The sequence below is a fragment of the Cuculus canorus genome, chromosome 3, assembly GCF_017976375.1.
Source record: "Cuculus canorus isolate bCucCan1 chromosome 3, bCucCan1.pri, whole genome shotgun sequence".
NCBI lineage: Eukaryota > Metazoa > Chordata > Aves > Cuculiformes > Cuculidae > Cuculus > Cuculus canorus.
Genome location: NC_071403.1, coordinates 68,242,615 through 68,262,606, shown reverse-complemented (window position 1 = coordinate 68,262,606; position 19,992 = coordinate 68,242,615). Strand labels below are relative to the sequence as shown.

The 19,992-nt window shown below is 45.8% G+C and overlaps 1 protein-coding gene across 1 annotated transcript in view; it reads left to right on the top strand.

Annotated features, from left to right (window-relative positions):
* The window catches only part of FBXO16 (F-box protein 16), a 39,489-nt gene that overhangs the window by 1,396 nt on the left and 18,101 nt on the right, over positions 1–19,992 (top strand). Inside the window, exons 2-3 of the mRNA XM_009563804.2 lie at positions 5,326–5,477; positions 12,026–12,061. Coding sequence (XP_009562099.2) covers positions 5,382–5,477; positions 12,026–12,061 — 132 coding nt within the window. The 5' untranslated portion in view covers positions 5,326–5,381. The remainder of the gene's footprint in view (positions 1–5,325; positions 5,478–12,025; positions 12,062–19,992) is intronic.

The window sequence follows — 19,992 nt, the reverse complement described above, 5'->3', positions numbered from 1 at the left end:
GTTTTCTGCTACTGCTGTTTGAAGCATTTCTTCCACAGTATCAATCATCACACTGTTTATTGTCAATATAACTGATGATAAAACTTACTTTCCTGTCTGAACTTCAGATTGATTCAATTAAATTCTGTTTATTCACAACTGAACTCCTCGACTGTGCTGTTGTCATCACCTGGATTAATGTGATCAGGCTCTTTCTCTGCACCACGGATCCTTAAAACTCCAAGTGCACCAGTCTCTGTGGAAACACAAGGGCTTTCTGCTACAGGGATGTGGTTAAAAATATTGATAAAGCCATACTGCTTCCGCAGGACTCGTTTTGAGTATGGTTTGCAGAAACTTTTGTAATGCTCTTCCAGGGGGTTAAGCAGACATTAACTCAGCTAAAACAAATTATTCCAATGCGTTTAGTTTATGTGATATCGTTGTATGTTACTAATCTTTCTTAAATGTGTTTTTCAAACATTTTTTTCGAACCAAGGGCTTGACCCAATGTGTGCTGAAATCAGTTAAAGTGTTCCCATTGGCTTCAGTGGGATTTTCATCTTGGAATTGCCTCACTGTTAGACAACGCCATTTGTGTTTCTTGCTCTGTGAAATTAATGGATACCTTCTTCAGACATCACAAAAATCACAAATCTCCTGGATCCCCACTCAGTCTATTGTAGAATCATAGAATCACGGAATGGTTTGCATTGGAAGGGACCTTAAATCCCATCCAGTTTCAACCCCCCGCCATGGTCAGGGACACCTTCCACTGGATCAGGTTGCTCAAAGTCTCATCCAACATTGGCCTTGGACACCTCCAGGGATGGGGCAGCCACCACTTCTCTGGGCAGCCTGAGCCAGGGCCTCCCCACCTTCACAGGAAAACATGTCTTCCCAAGATCTCATCTCAATCTCCCCTTTTGCAGTTTAAAACCATTCCCCTTCATCCTGTCCCTGTGCTACCTGATCAAGAGCCCCTCCCCAGCTTTCCTGGAGCCCCTTTCAGTACTGGAGGCTGCTCCAAGGTCTCCACACAGCCTTCTCTTTTCCAGGCTGAACAACCCCAACTCCTTCAGCCTGTCTTTGTATGAGAGGTGCTCCAGCCCTCGGTTCATCTTTTTGGCCTCCTCTGGAGCTATTCTAACAGATCTATGTCCTTCCTGTGCTGAGGACTCCAGAGCTTAATGCTGGGCTCCAGGTGGGATCTCACCAGAGAAGAGTAGAGGGACAGAATCCCCTCCCTCGCCCTGATGGTCCCACTACTTTGGATGCAGCCCAGGACACGGTTTGGCTTTCTGGGCTGCAAGGGCACATTGACAGTTCATTCTGAGCTTCTCATCCACCAACACCCCAAGTACTCTCCTCAGGGTTGCTCCCAATCCATTCTCCGCCCCAACTGTATTTGTGCTTGCATGTGTCTTTGTTGAACTTCATGAGGTTTGCAGAGCTTCACCTCTCCAGCCTGTCCAGGTCCCTCTGGATGGCATCTCTGCCCTCCAGCATGTTGACCATGCCACACAGATTGGTGTCATCAACAATCTTGCTGAGGGTGTCCTTAATCTCACTGTCACTGTCAATCTTTATCCTTTCATTTGAACTGTGAACCATTCCTAGGCCCCCTCTGGCTGTGCTAACCTGGACAGTTTTGCTCTTTTTCAATTCTTGTGCTCTGCTAGGCTCACCAGTGCTCTGCAGGCTCTATAAGATAACCACTTTGAAACACCTGGAGATCTCTGACCAACTTGGCGTGGAGTTAATAAAACACAATCTGCTTGAAAACCCTGTATATACACTTAAAACTTGGTGTCTCCTCAGTCTTTCCTCCAAATCTCTCTTGCACTGATATTTATTATGCCTGCCATCCTCTCCTACATTGCCTTTGTATTTTTCCTAGGAGAAGGATATCAGGTATTTTTGTAGCATCACGTTTCAACAGCTTTTCCTCTCTGGGTAGTGAACCAATGTTTTCCTTCTATATTTTTGAAGCTTGATTTCTTGTTATCCTCATCCTGCGTCTCTTGCCAGTTGAATGCTTTCAGATCAGCTGAGCTGGATGAATTTTATCCCAGGATACATGAAGAACAGGCTGGAGCAATCTTTGGAATGTTATTTTGGGCAACCAGTCCAAAGATAATGAGTACTGCTGAAGAAAACTGGGGCCCTGGCTGAGCAGCTCAACAATTGCTGGGCTACACAGTGCACTGGCTGCTTTTTAATGCTGAGCAAGCTCCTGCAGCCACCTCAGTACCATGTCATAGATTAACTCCCATCAGAGTTACTCTGCACTCCTGAAGAAGCAGGATTAGCTGTTAATCCTGCCAGGGATAGGGAATTCAGGGTGAAGACAACAAGCGCAGGTTTTCCTTTGGGAAACAGACAGCTAAACTGTGTTGGACTTTTTTTTAGAAGGCCTATAAAGAGCTTGCAATCAAATGTTAGGCTGGTTGCATGCTTCTAGATTTTTCAAAACCTTCTGACTCCTCTGATGCATCCCATGAAATTCAAGGCCACTTAATAAGCAAGCACACTGAGTCTTAGCATGTACAGTGTGCCTTTTAGGAATTTGCTGGAGAGTAGGAAGGCTCTGCAGAGGGATCTGGACGGGCTGGAGCCATGGGCTGAAGCCAAAGGGATGAGGTTCAACAAGGCCAAGTGCTGGGTCCTGCACTTGGGACACAACAACCCCATGCAGCACTCCAGGCTTGGGGAGAAGTGGCTGGAAAGCTGCTCGAAGGAAAACCATCTGGGAATATTGGTTGACAGCAGCTGATCATGAGCCAGTAATGGCCCGGGCGAGCAAGAAGGCCAACAGCATCCTGGTTTATTTAAGCCATGGTGTGGCCAGCAGGAGTAGGGAAGGGATCATCCTCCTGCACTCGGCGCTGGTGAGGCTGCACCTTGAATCCTGGTTTCAGTTTTGGGCCCCTCACTCCAAGAAAGACCTTGAGGGGCTGGAACGCATCCAGAGGAGGGGAACAGAATTGGGGAAGGGTCTGGAACCCAGGGGTTCTGGAGCATCTGAGGGCTCTGGGGCTGTTTAGTGCAGAGGAGGCTGGGGGTAGACCTCGTTGCTCTCTGCAGCTCCCAGAAATGAGGTTGAACCCAGGTAGGATGCTGGTCTCTTCTCCTAAGTAACAAGGGATAGGATGAGAGGAAATGGCCTCAGGTTGTATGAGGGGAGGTTTAGATTGGATGTTGGGAAACATTTATTTATTGAAAGAGTGGTGAAGCCCTGTCAAAATCTTCCCAGGGCAGTGGTGGAGTCTCCGTCCCTAGAGGGGTTCAAAGAATGAGTGGCCATGGCACTTTGGGACATGGTTCAGTAGCCATGGTGATGTTGGTTTGATTTGATGATCTTAGAGGTCATTTCCAATCTTGACAATTCCATGATTCTATTGTAATCCAAGGAGCTTGTGTGCTCTGAGGTGACCTGGCACAGTCCTGACTTCACCAAAGAGTTCACCCTGTAAACACAGGCCACTGAGGCTGGACTTGGGGTTGCCTCCCTCCCTTTATTGCTCTTTTGAGTGTGGCTGGGGAGCTGAGGAGCAGAGCACATAGTGGTTGTGTGACTGTGCCGGGGTAGTAAGGGAGGGATGGCAGGCGGGCACGTCAGGTACAATTAAGACATTTGGCTGCGCTTACCTTTTTGCCTGATGGTACCTGCCTTTGCAGCTCTGTTTACACATCATGTTCGAACATCAAGTGCATTGCAGGAAGTTTTATGGCATGTGCAGCTGGGAATACAACTCCTGCCAGGTGTGGGTTTGGCACAGAAGGAGCACAAGAGGGTCTGGAGGCACTTGACTGCCTCTTTGGGCTGCGAATTGTTAACACGTTGCTGCTCCAGCACCAAGGCAGCAGTGTCTGCGTAGGGAAACTGGAACATGAATCCAGAGTTGGGGAGTGTGCTACAGTGACAACTGATGGTTTTGTGACTAATGTAGAAGGTTGTCCGTGAAAAACAGGACAAGGTTGCCTGAACCTGTTTTGTTTTGGCAGCAGAGCTGCTTCTCTAGCTTGTAATGTTGTTTTTCTATGCATTGAAAAGGGCAGGGGCCTTGCAGAAAAACAAAAGAAAACAAAAACATCCCAGTAAGCGATCCCATTGCAATGCATATCCCAAATGCACCTACTCAGTTGCACAAGAAGCCTCTAACATTGGTCAACTACATAATATGAAGCTTTGAAACCTTAATAAGTCTTTTAGCTGAAGAAGCTGATGTCTCAATGGCTTCTCCCTGGGAAGTTAAAATTGCAGCAGGTGGACAATAAGTTATTGAAGGATGTCTAGTGCAAAATAAAAAAAAAGAGAGAGAAAGAATTCTGACTTTTGTAATGAACTTATTTCCTAACAGCAGACCATATTGCATCACTGGATGCAGAAAGATAGAACAGGCTTTTCATTTTTCTCTTTGTCCAGCAAAATGATGGCTGCCCCATCCCTGGAGGTGTTCAAGGCCAGGTTGGCTGGGGCTTTGAGCAACCTGATCCAGTGGGAGGTGTCCCTGCCTATGGCAGAGGAGTTGGAACTGGATAGGCTCTAAGGTCCCTTCCAACATAAACCATTCTAAGATTCTGATTATATTTCTTTGATTCCATAACAACTTAGGAAAGGAAAGGAGGAAAATGTAATCAAAAAGGTGATACACCCAGACAGATTCTAAAGTGTATTTTGAAGATGAACCTTCCATTGATACATACAGGAATTTTGTCTGGGTAAGGAATGGGGGACTGGGTTTCATGAAGATGTGTCTTGTGTCTCAGAGCTGTGTTAGCTAGGAAGGTCCTTTTGCTGGGTAGGTTTTGAGGTGCTTGGGTTCAGGCTGGGCTGGCAACACAATGTTGGAGTTAATTAGTGGATTTGCCTTTTCTTTTGTTCCCAAAGCCCTAGTATTCAGCTTATCACTGTGAAGCTTTAAAGCAATCCAAAATGTTTACAGAAAAATTGTCCTCGTATGGGAGGTGCTCCAGCCCTCTGATCATCCTTGTAGCCCTCCTCTGGACCTATTCCAACAGCTCCGTATCCTTCTTATGTTGAGGATTCCAGAACTGGACACAGGACTCCAGATGAGGTCTCACAAGAGGAACAGAGGGGCAAAATTGCCTCAGTCAGCCTGCTGGCCACTCTTCTTTTGATGCAGCGCAGGATACGGTTGGCCTTCTGGGCTGCAAGTGCACATTGCCAGCTCATATTGAGCTTCTCAGCTCATATCGAGCTTTCACTTGTATCATTGCTATGCTATGAAATCATGGGATTCCTTCTTAAAATGATTTACTTTTCAGTAACATACTGTGATGGAGTCACACAGTGATAATGTTGCTCTTTGTTCTGTTCAGTTGTTGTAGCCATTGGTGCTGACAAGACATCAGAGGACACATTGTCTACTGTAGTTATGGCATTTGCACCTCCTAGAAACATGGATGGCCCAAAGCTGCAGACCAAGATGAGCACGTGGACTCCACTGAACCATCAGCTCATGAATGATAAGGCAAGTTCTGCAGAAATGGGTGAAATCCCTAGAATCACAGAGTAGCTCAGGTTGGAAGGGACCTTCGGAGATCATAGGATCATAGAATCATAGAACAGTTTGGGTTGGAAGGGACCTTAAAGCCCATCCAGTTCCAACCTTGCTGCTATGGGCAGGGGCACCTTCCACTAGATCAGGTTGCTCAAAGCCCCATCCAACCTGGCCTTGAACACCTCCGGGGATGGGGCAGCCACCACTTCTCTGGGAAGCCTGGGCCAGGGCCTCACCACCCTCACAGGAAAACATTTCTTCCTAAGATATCATCTCATCTTCCCTCTTGCAGCTTAAAACCATTCCCTCTAGTTCTGTCCCTGCGCTCCCTGAACAAGAGCCCTTCCCTAGCTTTGCTGTAGGCCCTGATCATCTAATTCTTCCTCTCAAGGCAGAGTCAGCTGGAGCATTTGCTCAGGATCTTGTCCAGTTAGTTTGGAGTATTCTCAAATCCCAAGACATATTCTCTGGTTCACTTCAAATTCTCATGTCCTAGAAAATTTAACTTCTTTTATTACCTGTGTCAGTCATGGGCAATGGAAAAAGAACATCAAGACTTTGTTTACTATTAGAAGTATTTATGTATCAAACACACATACAGTCTTTATTATGTATACATATATATAAAACCTAATATGTAAAAATGAAAAGTTCATGTATATTATTTAAAGCATACCAGTATTTTGCTCAAGTATTGTTATTTTGCCAAATCAATTGTTTTTAAACAAAAAAATGTGTATTCATTCCTTAGTGAAAGTTACCAAATCATTCTTTTTTCTGCACCAGAAGACTTCAGTTTAACCCCAGAGCAAAGTTGGTGAAAGTTTCTCAGTGGCTGGTGTGCTCCATAGGAGCAGATTGTAGGAGGGACCTTAATCTCCATGCCTTGGCTTTTCTGCTAAGCCTGGAAGTGACGAGGCTAACTTGATATTTTGGAAACCAAAGTGATGCATTCAGCTTATAAATATCGAGATGCGTTTCCTAACCTCCCACTCTGTGCACTTTATCTGGGATCTGCTGACATAACTGAGGGGGTTTTGGCTCATATATCACCAGGAGCGTATTCCTCCCTCAGAATCCCGTTTAAATTTCTGTTGATGATTCATGGAGTTTAATCCAGAGTGGGCCATTACATCACATAGTCTGGCTTCCTGGGTTCCCGGGGCCCTCTTGTTTCACACAGTTCTCCCAGTCTCAAGATCACTAACTAGAATATGGCTAAAATATATAATTCATGAAGGTATGCAGGCTTCCTTTGGAGTTATCAAGAACTGGAAGTTTCATCACTTCCTTAATAATTTTCTCTTTATTAATTCCCCATGAATACATGAAAAGATGAAACCTTGTTTCGTGCCCGAATACCTCCAGCATTAGCTGCCATCATTTAAATCTTCTCTGCTAGCTCATTAAACTCTTCTGTAACCAGTACTTTTCCTTGTGGAAGGACTTTTGCCCTGCTTCAAGCCAACACTTGAACTTTTTTTGATAAACTAAACAGATTGAGCTCTTTGAAGTCCTTTCAATCTGGCATATTCCCCAGTCTTTGAATCATTTTAATGTCTGTTTCCTACAGTCTATAAAACATATTTTTACAGATGTACATCACTGGTACAATCTGACTAGCAATAAGTATGTGGGCAAAACCACCCTTTCCCATCTTCTTACTCCTTTGCTCCTTAGGCAGTCTGATCTTGCATTGGGCTGCAGCAAAACTCTTAAGGGATCAGCTTGAATTGTTCCATGCTCCAGCACTTAATGATGTTATGCCATCCAAAGGGACCTGGACAGGCTGAAGAAATGGGCCTGTGTGAACCTCATGAAGTACAACAAGGCCAAGTGCAAGGTCCTGCACCTGGGTCGGGGCAATGCCAAGCACAAATACAGGCTGGGCAGGGAATAGATTGGGAGCAGTCCTGAGGATAGGACTTGGGGTGCTGTGGAATGAGAAGCTCAACATGAGCTGGCAATGGGTGCTTGCATCCTGGAAAGCCAGCCGTTTCCTGGGCTGCATCCAAAGAAGTGTGACCAACAGGGCAAAGGAGGGGGATTCTTCCCCTCTGTTCCACTCTTGTGAGACCTCACCCGGAGCCCTGCATCCAAATCTGGAGTCATAGCATCATAGCATCATAGAATAGTTTGGGTTGGAAGGGACCTTGAAGATCATCTAACTCCAATCCCCCTGCCATGGACAGGGACACCTCCCACTAGATCAGGCTGCACAAGGCCCCATCCAACCTGGCCTTGGACATCTCCAAGGATGGGGCATCCATGACTTCACTGAGAGGGAACAGTTTTCAGCTGAAAGAGGGGAGATTGAGATGAGATCTTGGGGAGAAATGTTTTCTTGTGAGGGTGGTGAGGCCCTGGCCTAGATTGCCCAGAGAAGTGGTGGCTGCCCCATGCCTGGAGGTGTTCAAGGACAGGTTGGATGGGGGTTGAAGCAACCTGATCCGGAGGAAGGTGTCTTTTCCCATGGCAGGGGGACGTGGAACTGAATGGCCTTTAAGGTCCCTTCAAACCTAAACCATTTTATGGGATTTTTGTTCTGGGTAGGAAAGAACCTACCGTAATCTCCCAGAGCTGTGCTCAGTGTTGGAATTAACGATAAAAAGTGTTTGCTTGTTTCTGATCCAGGTTTTAAAGCATTGACCTGCCTGAATCTCTGTTTTGTATATCGCTGTGCTGCTCTGTAGTGCTAGCAGAAAATAATTTTTGAAACAAAAATATTGCTGACAGCTGAAATCAGGAGATAGTCAAATTGTTGTGTAGGGAGGTAGTGAGCACTCAGGTGTTGTTTTCTTACAATCATATGTCTGTTAATTTCTACAGTCTTGAGTGAAGAGAAAGCACGAAGAGAATATAGAATTTATAGATAGAGGGTAAGTGAAAAACAGAAGATGAAAGCATGGAGATAAGTGATGTGTGAGAATTGTACTTATTTGTTAGTTGAGCAGGCAATGAGAGGCAGGAGTATTTAGGAGTCGTGCAAGGCAGAAGCATTTAAGATCCATCTAAACCAATGTTAGAAGCAGACCCAAGAACAGTTAGCAACACAGATTTATCTAATTTGGGTAATCCTCAGGGATTTCCGAAAAGATTTTCCTAGATATACAAGCGTCCTGGGAGTACATTTGTCTGCATTGCTGGTAGGACTCACTGTTCTCCTACCTATTGCACATCCCAAGCCCTGCTTCTTCTATCTATGGCTTTTTGTCCTTACAGCAGCTGTCAGAGCAGAAAAGAGTATCCAGGGCATTACCTCTGGGCAATGGGCAGTTGTGGTTGTTTTAAAGCTAGAATCACCATCAAGGACAGACCAAAGTCAAGCAGCCAGAGTTAGGAAAGCTTAAATCGTATAATCATAAAATGTCTTGAGTTGGAATGGACCCACAAGGATCGTCAGGTGCCTGAGGTGCCTGTCCGAATTCTTCTGGAATATTGTCAGGCTTGGTGACATGACTGCTTCTGCGGGGAGCTGTTCCAGTGCTCCACCACAGCCTAGGGGAAGAACCTTTTCCTCATATCCAGCCTAACCCTCCCCTGGCACATCTTCTTGCCATTCCCTCAGGTCCTATCATTGGTTGCCAGAGAGAAGAGATCAGCGCCTGCTCCTCTTCCTTCCCATGAGAGGAAGCTGTAGACCACAATGAGTTCTCTGATCATTCTCCTCTTCTCCAGGCTGAGATAGTATGAATGCAGCAGCACTCATGGTCAGACAAACAGAGGTGGATTCTTTGAGCCAAAGCTGTGCTACTGCTAAGGATGAAGTAAAGGTAGGAGAGGGGGCAGTGTGCTCGCCCACAGCGGATCTGGACAAACTTTGGTGTCAGTCCTGCCAGCTGTGGGGCTGTTCTGCATTTATGGAAGGACTGGAAGTTGTAGAATCATAGAATGGTTTGTGTTGGAAGGAACCTTAAAGCCCATCCAGTTCCAACCTTGCTGCTATGGGCAGGGGCACCTTCCACTAGATCAGGTTGCTCAAAGCCCCATCCAACCTGGCCTTGAACACCTCTGGGGATGGGGCAGCCACCACTGCCAGGGCCTCACCACCCTTACAGGAAAACATTTTTTCCTGAGATCTCATCTCAATCTCCTCTCTTTCATCTTCAGACTGTTCCCTTTTGTCCTGTCCCTGCACTCCTTGTTCAAAAGCTCCTCTCTAGCTTTCCTGGAGCCCCTTGCAGCACTGGAGGCTGCTCTAAGCTCTCTGCGGACTCTTCTCTTCTCCAGGCTGAACAAACCAACTCTCTCAGCCTGTCATCGTATGGGAGGTTCTCAAGCCCTTGGATCATCTTTGTGGCCTCCTCTGGACTTGCTCTAACAGATCTAAGTTGGGAAATGATTTGCCTTCTCCTGGGCAGTGATTCAGTTGTGGGATAGAAGAGTCCCCAGCAGCATTTGCAGCCTGGGGCGGAGGGATTTGCCAGGTAGCCTTGAACTTGAGCTTATTTAAAACCACCTGAAGGCATGGATGTTGTTGGCAGGTCTCTAGAGCAGCTTTGGCTTCAGGCTGCATCCAAAGCCAGCCAGCTCAGGTACAGTATAGCTATAACTGCAAGGCCTTGGAGGAGAGGACACTAAACATTGGCTTGATTCAGGGTTATTATACCAATTTTGGGCCATTCTGTTGCTAATTAATGCTTCCAGGTGCCTGGAGTAGGCAGAACTTTCTGACGGAACTGGCTCAGATGTATCTCCAAGAATGCTGAAAGCAAATATGTGTCTGTCTTTGATCAAAGACCATTAACATTGCTTTCAGTTATATAAATAGCTCCCTGCTTCACTTGAATTATCCAGCCCAGAACTTCGTTCTTTGAGTATTCATCGCTTGCTTGTGGCAAATCCTTTTCCAAGTTCAGCTTGTTAGGCTTTTATTTTTCTTGACTTTGCCAAGTGTCCCACATGCAAATAAAGCAAATAATAACTGTTAACGTGCAAATAAAAGCAATGTCATTTTCCACCCCTCCTGCTGAGAGAGACAGAGCTAACACTGTCAGCTGCTGTACCAGACATCACCATTGATAATGTCTTTCTCTGCAGGAACCTTCTTTGCAGGCTGTCATAGCAGTAACATGTTTGGAGTTTATAATGATCAAGCATGTTTCCTGGTTGTGGTTAATAGCTGTTTTTATGTGCAGTTATACGCTGGGCTTTTTCCTCTTTGATCTGTCTTCTGGAATAATGATCTACAGCATTTCCTCACTTCCTAGGTCACAATCCTGAGTACAGAAGCACTTTTGTGGTGGTGGGAAGCCACGTGCTAGTGCTTTCAGGCCTAGCTCCCTATGGATAAAGGTCAACGTCATAAATAGTAGAATCTATATAGAATCACAGAATGGTTTGGGTTGGAAGGGACCTCAAAGCCCATCCAGTTCCACCCCGCTGCCATGGGCAGGGACACCTCCCACTAGATCAGGTTGATCAAAGCCCCATCCAGCCTGACCTCGAGCACTTCCAGGGATGGGTCAGCCACCACTTCTCTGGGCAATGCAGGCCAGTGTCTCACCACCCTCACAGGAAAACATTTCTTCCTAAGGTCTCACCTCAATATCCCCTCTTCCAGCTTCAAACCATTCCCCCTTGTCCTATCCCTGCACTCCCTGATCAAGAGCCCCTCCACAGCTTTCCTGGACCCCCTATCAGTACTGGAAGGCTGCTATGAGGTCTCCCCACAGCATTCTCTTCTCCTGGCTGAACAAGGCCAACTCTCTCAGCCTGCCCTCAGATGAGAGGTGCTCCAGCCCTCAGATCATCGTCATGGTCTCCTCTGGATTCATTCCAACAGCTCTATGTCTGTGCTGAGGACTCTAGAACTGAACTCCAGGAATCCTCTGCTACATCTTGGTACTTACCACCTTTCTTGTTAGTTGTCACTATACAGTGGTGAGAGAACAAAGATTGGTTTTACCATTTTACTCCTAATGGTCTGGCTGCATTAAGATTAAAATGAACTGACTGTCTGAAAAGCAGCTGGAGAGGGAATGATGTGGGCGTGCCGGTGAAGCTGACCACAAGCCAGCAAAGAAGGCTGCCGTCACCTGGCCTACCTTAGGAATCATGTAGGTGGCACGTCAAGGGAGGTGATCCTTCCCCTCTACTCAGTACTGGTGATGACAGACCTGGAATGATGTGTCCATTTCTAGGCTCCCCAGTACAAGAAAGACATGGACTTACTGGAACAAAGCCACAGTAGGGCCACAAAAACAATTGAGGAATTGGAGAACCTGATGTATAGGAAAGGGTTGAGAGAGCTGAGGTTGCTCAGCCTAGAGAAGAGAGGCTCGTGGAGGACCTTACCAAAGTATATGGGCACCCATCTGAACGTGGTCCTGAGCAACCCACTTTAGTTGATCCTAGCAGGGAGTTTGGACCAAAGGATCACCATGGGTCTCTTCCAAACTCTTCCATTTAGTGACTCTGTTTGTATTTTGTAGATTGTTTTTCAAGCTGTATTTTTCTTAGGACATATTGAATCCCCTTTAAATATTCAATTTTATTTGTGTGTGTATGTTTTATAGGTATTTGAAGAAAGAAGAGCCTTGCTTGGAAAATGGGTAAACTTTTCTCTTTATTTACATACATTCATGAACTGATCAAGAGATGACTCTAAAGGGACTGTAAAACCTCTCCTATTTTGAACAAGGGGTTCATTTTCCTGATGTGTAAGTGAGCTGTAACTGCTCTACTTCTAAGGAAGGTAAAAGTGTAAATTCCCTCAGTGCCCATATTCTGTAAGCTCTGAACTCAGAAAATCATATTCCATCATCAGAATGATCTGAAATGGGATAAGAAACCCTGGGAAAAGTCTGTGAAGTCATCAAAGAAGGTCCTGGATGTTTAGGTGTTGTCAGTGCCCGCTAGCAGGACTTTGAAACCTATAATAAATGACGTTTTATCTACTAACTGCACACATACAGCTGCTAATACTGTAATTATTGAGCATCTCATGATTTCTTGCTGTCATTATCTTGACAGCTCCAGGTAAGTGTGGTCACTCTGTTTTGCAGGTGAAAAAAAGGTGGCACAGAAAGACATGAGATAGGATTTGTCTGCCCCAGCCACAAATGAGTTCAAGTTAGACATTCAGGATGGGGTTTCTCTGGCTGGGTGTGTATGTCTGAGACAATATTAAAGCCTGGCTGGTTTGGTCATCACAGGCTTCTTGCGTGGTCGATAGAGAGAAAGTGGTTCTTCCCGAGGGTAATTCATCTCAATGTAGGAGAAAAGAACAGCCCTCTAGAGGTGCCCGTTTCTTTCCATAGTCTATGAAGGGAGTCATAGCTGGCTGCTTGAAAGGAATACAGCTCTGATTGACCTACTTGGGAAGCTGATTGCACAGCACGCAATGGCACAAGATTTGCCCTAGTCCTAAGCTCACTCATTAAATAGCACATTGTGCTTTCTCTTTTATAAGGAAAAATGCATTTACAGGACATTTTAGGAAAGCAGCCATAATCTGCTTAGTCTCCTAAGCAGGAACATGGACTCGCGGACTTTATTGCAATGAGTGAGTGAATTCAACTCAGTGTCTTAGTGTGGCTTGGTTGTAACTGCATGGTTGAACCCTGTAGCACACCTTTATAAATGGAACCAAAGAACTGCTTACGTGGTCACATGTGATGCACAAGCTAAACAGAAATATAGACAAGATGTTAATTACCACCGCTCTTTGATAAAGAGTATGTGCACATATATGTTTCATAGAGTCATAGAATTGTTAAGGTTAGAGAAGACCCCTAAGCTCATCCAATCCAACCATCAGCCCAAGCCCAACGTGCCTAATAAACCATGCCCCCAGTTGCCAAGGCCCCACATTTTCTGAACCCCTCTAGGAATGGAGACTCCACCACTGCCCTGGGCAGCCTCTGCCAGGGCTTCACCACTCTTTCAGGAAAGACATTTTTCTTCATATCCAATCTAAACCTCTCCTGGCACAACTTGAGGCCATTTCCTCTCATCATATCACTCATTACTTCCTAGTAGTGACCAACACCCACCTCACCAACCTTCCTTTAGGTAGTTGTAGAAAGCAATAAGGTCTCTCTTCAGTCTCCTCTTCCTCAGGCTAAACAATCCCGGTTCCCACAGCTGTTCCTTGTAAGACTTGTTCTCCAACGATATTTCAATAATGATGCTTATTCTTAATGCCTAATAGGTCACTCATGGAAATTTATTGCATATGAACTAGTCTTTACAGACAAATATTTTGATTTTAACCTCATAAGGGTAATTCATCTTGATAGGAAATATGTTTTCAATAACTTGTTGACATGCATGTATTTTGATATAAGGGATTTCATGGACACTGAGAAAAGACAATCATAGATTCATAGAATCATGGAATGATTTGGATTGGAAAGGACCTTAAAGATCATCCAGTTCCAACCCCCCCCTGCCATGGACAGGGACACCTCACACAAGACCAGGCTGCTCAAGAGCCCATCCAACCTGGCCTTGAACACCTCCAGGGATGGGACAGCCACCACTTCTCTGGGCAACCTGGGCCAGTGTCTCACCAATCTCATTGTGAAGAATTTCTTCCTAATGTCTAATCTAAATCTTCCCCCTTCCAATTTAAAACCATTCCCCTCAGCCTATCCCTGCACTTCCAGATCAAGAGCCCCTCCCCAGCCTTTCTGGAACCCCTTTTAGTACTGAGAGCTGCTCAAAGGTCTCCCCAGAGCCTTCTCTTCTCCAGGCTGAACAACCCAAACTCTCTCAGGCTTTCCTCATAACAGAAGAAGTAATTGAACTGGTATTGTTAAAAAAACACTTTTTAGTGTGATAGTCAGTAACCAACAGACTTAAATCCTATCTCTTGAAAACTGCTGTATGTTTTACAATGCCTGTGGGATGTATCATGACCAAAGAAGTCTTTTCATTAGAACCTCCGATGAAGGAGCCAAACCCGGGAAACAACCTTCTTCCAGCCATGCATGAGTGTGCTGAATCATCTTTGGAAAGGTTAGATTTCTCACCTTTCATATGATACCAGATCAATCACTTTCCTCATTCTGTTTCAGAGCTAATTCTCCTTGTGCTTCTGTCATCTGTCATACAGATTAAAAGGGTACAGAAAGCACAAAAGCTGCTCTTAGCTCCTTTCAGAGCCTAGGGCATTATAATATGTGGAGAAACTGTGTCAAAAAGTTACAGTGCTCTGGGCAGGGCTTTTTATGCTGGTGCACATGACCCTCTCTGAGTGGTCTCAGGAAGCATGGATGAGGTGAAACTGCTGGAGGGTGGGTTTGTGTGCCTGGGAACCCGTATTCAGTGTGGCTGTAAATGCTTTATTATGACACTGGAAGGCTGAAGTCTGTCCTAATACCAAAACTGTTAAGCATTTTCAGTAATATCATAGAAAGATAGAATGGTTTGTGTCAGAAGGGACTTCAAAGCCCATCCAGTTACTACCCTGCCATGGGCAGGGTCACCTCCCACTGGATCAGGTTGCTGCAAGCCTCATCCAACCCAACCTTGAATACTTCCAGGGATGAGGCATCCACAACGTCTCTGGGCAACCTGGGCCAGTGTCTCACCACCCTCAGAGGAAACAATTTTTTCCTAGGATCTCATTTAAGTCTTCCCTTTTTCAGCTTAAAGCCGTTCCCCCACATCCTGTCCCTGCACTGCCTGATCAAGAGCCCCTCCCCAGCTTTCCTGGAGCCCCTTTCAGTACTGGGAGGCTGCTCTAAGGTCTCCCAAGAGCCTTCTCTTCTCCAGGCTGAACAACCCCAACTCTCAGAAACTGAAAGGCTGAAGTCTGTCCTAAGTGCAGAACGGTTAAGCATTCTCAGTGATACCTGGATGATGGAATGGAAAGTACATACTCATCTGCAGATGATACCAGGGTTGGAGGATTTTCAGGAACTTGGGAGACTGGAAGGCAGAATGAAATGATCTGCAGTTTGATAAGGACAAGTGAAAAGTGCTGCACCTAAGCATGACATGTACAAAACCTGCAGATCTGAGAAAACCCAAGTATGTAGCAGTTCTGCATAAAAAATTGCTGGGAAACATGGTGGGTCATAAACCACTTATAAGCTGACAGTGACTTATAATTGTAATAAAGGGAAATATCCCAAAGGACTGTCTGAAGTATCCTCAGTTCTGGTCTCTGCATTCTGAGAAAGTTGAGGACCCACTGGGGATACTTCTGAGAACAAGCGTGGGAACAGTCTCAGGCCCAGAAAATATGAAAAACATCCCTTTACTCCTGGGAAGATGGAGGAAAGATGTAATAACTTCTTCTGAATGGCACACAAAAGATGTCCAAAAGGAGGAAGGAAATGATCTGATCTCTGTGTTCACATTGGATACTGCAAGAATTATAGAATTATACGATCATAGAATCATAGAATGATTTGAGTTAGAAGGAATACTTTCAGGTCATCCAGTCTAACCCCTCTTGCAGGATCAGGGACATCTTCAACCAGATCAGCTTGCTCAGAGCCCGATCCAACCCGGCCTTGAATGTTTCCATGGATGGGGCCTCCGCTACCGCCCTGGGCAACCTGGGCCAGTGTTTCACCACCCTCATTATAATTTTTTTTTTCCTTAAACCCAGTCTAAATCTGCCCTCACTTAGTTTAAAACCATTACTCCTTGTCCTGTCACAATAGGCCCCGCTGAAAAGTCTGTACCCATATTTCCTGTAGCCCTATTTAAGTACTGCAAGAAATCATGGGCTTGGATTGTAATGATGGTGACACAATTTAAATGCCAGCAAAATCCAATGCTACAGGTAATTCACTGCCAGAATAGCTTGCCTGGGGAATAGGGGTGGAATCTCCATCACTGGAGTCTTTTGAGAACAGGTTAGACAAACACTTGTCGGGAATGGTTTAGGCAGAGCAGATCCTGCCTTGCGGCAGGAGAGGAGCTCAGTGTTTCTCAACCTTTTTACACTGAAGGACCACCCAGCCTTCTGGGAAAGGTTGCCTTCTGTGGCACTGACCTGGTGGTTTTCCTTCACAGCCAAGTAAAGATTAGATTAAACTTTAGATGCTCATAGTTTATTTTATTCTTCCTGATTTTATTTGCATTCATTCAGGGACTATGTATTTGCATTTTCATTTGGTTGTTGTTTTCCAGTTTTGCTACAGAACATCTTTGTTGTCTTCCAAGCTGTTGTGGTCCATGAAACGCAGGTTGATAAAAAATGAACTACTTACCTGAAGGGATTCCATTTTTCTGTTTCTGTGCTGCCCTAAAGGGCCTCGGACCAGCGATGCTGTCACCTGCAGTATCCAAGATATGCAATGGGACAAACTACAATTTTTTGCCTGTCAGATTGCTCTCAGCTCTGCCAAGGATTATTGCTGCACAGAGTGGAAGCAGGGGTGGTGTAGTGGCAGAAGACCACGTGTCCTAAGTGACTGTTCCTATGCCTGAGTATTGGCAGGCCTTGATCCTGATAGAGGCATTTGTGATGAACTTCATTCATACCGAATCCTTTACCCAAAGAGAATCATAGAATCCTTTGGATTAGAAGGGACCTTTAAAGCCCATCCAGTCCCAACTCCCCTGCAGAAGCAGGGACATCTTTAACCAGATCAGGTTGCTCAGAGCCAAATCCAACCTGACCTTGACTTTCCAGGATGGGACCTCTGCTACCTCCCCGGGCAAACTGTGCCAGTGCCTCACCACCCTCATTGTAAGAAATCTTTTCCTTATACTCCCCAGATACATATAAAAGAGAAATTATCCTTCTGACTTTCAGTTGAAATCCTTTTGATGGTTAAGCTCTGAAAGGGTTAACATCTCTCCATTAATTTTTCTGGTTTATTCTATTTGCTTTTATTCTGCATTTCACTCAGGGCAGATGCCTTGACATGCTGCCTTTCAGCCTCCCTTTCTGCTGTGTTCTGCAAGCCAAAAATTCTTCATGTTAATTTAGAAAACATAAAAGCATTTTGCTCTACCTTTATGCTCAGTGCTGTCGTGCTGACACCCAGGTTAATGAGTTGACAACAAAGCTGGGGTTGAACTTGTAGATGAAGACACCTAAGCTCAGTGTCTCCAGGTGATCTGAGCATCTCAGCTTCCGTTATAGCCAAATGAGATGTAGACAAGTCAGGGGAGCCCAGACAGTGATTCAACTCAGCCTGTGGGCTACATCTTCTGCTACTAATTTATACAGCACATCTGAAGGTTCCCAGCTATGGGAGCATGCTCATCCACACTATGAAATTGTTAGCACGTTCCCTGGCACGGTTTTGGCTACCTGGGCTGGTAGCACTCTTAAGATGTTTTTCAGAGACCATTTGGACATTAGCTTGGGCCAGGTACCATGTCAAATACACCATTTGGATCCAGCCACCTTGTTTTGAAAGACAAGAGGATGATAGTGTGGACATCGACATTATCTACCTCTTGGTCTCTCTTATCATGACAGATAAGATGCAGGACTTGCAGGCAACTGTCACACTTGGAGTGGCAGCTTTAGGCTTTGCGGGATCCCTCACTACCCTGGGCACTGGTATTTGGGCAGCCAAACCCCATCCCAGTGTCTGCAGACCCCTGACCGGTAGATACCTCTTTACCCAAGACTGGCTCCATGCTGGGTGCCAAGTTGCAGAAGCAGTGGCTGCTGCTCAGGGGTATTTCTTGTCACCGGGCTGCCAGCTTCCCTTCCTCAGCAGTCTTCCCAGGAGTCTCCTCCTGCAAAATTTCAGTTTTAATCATTTGACTATAGCAGTGAAAACAAAACTGAACAGATCCTTGGGGCTAGATGCTAATTGCTAACATGGAGCTGCTTGGCAGCAGAGATGTTTATGATTTAGTTGGGTGAATTAGTGTATCTTATGGATATGAGGTGCCCGTCTACTTCATCCCTTCTCTTCTCCCCCAGGTCCCAGGTTTCCAACAAATCCCTTCATCAGGACTGGGAGAAGATAGCTGGGAATGGAGGGGAAAATCTCTTTTCCCTAGGTGAACAATCTCCATGGAATCATAGAATCATAGAATTGTTTGGGTTGGAAGGACCTTGAAGCCCACCCAGTTCCAGCCCCTCTGCCTTGGGCAGGGACACCACCCACTGGATCAGGTTGCTCAAAGCCCCATCTAGCCTGGCCTTGAACACCTCCAGGGATGGGGCAGCCATCATTTCTCTGGGCAACCTGGGCCAGGGCCTCACCACCCTCACAGGAAAACATTCCAGCCTAAGATCTCATCTCAATCTCCCCTCTTTCACCTTGGATCATCTTTGCAGCCCCTCTGGACTTGCTCCAACAGCTCCATGCCCTTCCTGTGCTGAAGACTCCAGAACTGGATGCAGGGGTCCAGGTGGGGTCTCACCAGAGCAGAGCAAAGGAGGAGAATCCCCTCCCTCGCCCGGCTAGTCCCAGTGCTTTGGATGCAGCCCAGGATACAGTTGGCTTTGTGGGAGGCAAGCGCCCATTGGCAGCTCATGTTGAGCTTCTCATCCTCCAGCACCCTAAGTCCTTCTCTTCAGGGGTACTCTACTCCATCTGCTCACAAGCTATTTTATGGAAGAGCCCCATTGACTATAGAATTTTTTCCAATATTTGCAGGGCACGTGGATGCCTGCCTGTGATTGTAAACCTGTGGGCTCGCGTTTATTTGCTGCTTTGGCAGTGAGGATTATGTCCCATTTCAGTAGCAAGTTTGAGTCAGGAAAACAACCTGTCTCCTACAGCAAAGGGGCCTCTTTAGGTTAAGGAGCAGAGCCTCTGTACCTCGGCGCTGAGGCGCTGGGCTCTCTCCTCAGTGCCAGGCTGTTTTATTTGTGTGTGTGCACTCATGGATTAATTGTAAACTGATTGCAGAAGCCGGCACTGAGCACTCTCCATTGCCAGTGTAGCCTGATGCCATACAATCCCAGGGGAGACATTGTCCATCGGGCTCGGGGAAAGGCATAGAAGAGGGAAGAAGTGTTCCTAGGGAAAAGACAAAGAAGAGGGGAAGTGTTCCTAGCTGTGGATAGGGAAGGTGCAACACCTTGAAAAGGGGAATCCAGTCCAACTGGTTGGGTTGCTGTAATCAGATGCAAGGGGAGGAACTGTGGAGAGAGGCAGCCAAATGTAGGATGGGGACATGCTTGTTAATACTGGAAAAGAGACAAATTATGTCTCCCTAACTACTTGGCTGCTGCTGAACACAGGGGAGAAGAAGCTGTGTGCTCCCATGCTCCTGATTGCGTGGTTTAAATGGAGTTTCCCTTGCAATGTAAGCCCAGGCTGAGGATGCTGGAAGGATTTACTTTATTGCAACACCCGTGGCAGAATAGGAAGAGTTAAATAGGAGCTAATATTCTGTCTCCTTGAAAGATAAGCTAGATTTGCTTTGATTAGTTCACTTAATCCCTTGGTATGGAAAAGAGTAAGCCAGTTACTCCCTTGTCTCTGGAACTTGTATGGAAGAAATATCCTTTGTAAAGAGGTGATTGCAAATTGTTTTAAGGATAAGAGGATGTAGCTGCAATCACAAATGGGAAGTCTGCTTTGCCCATTTACCAAGTGAC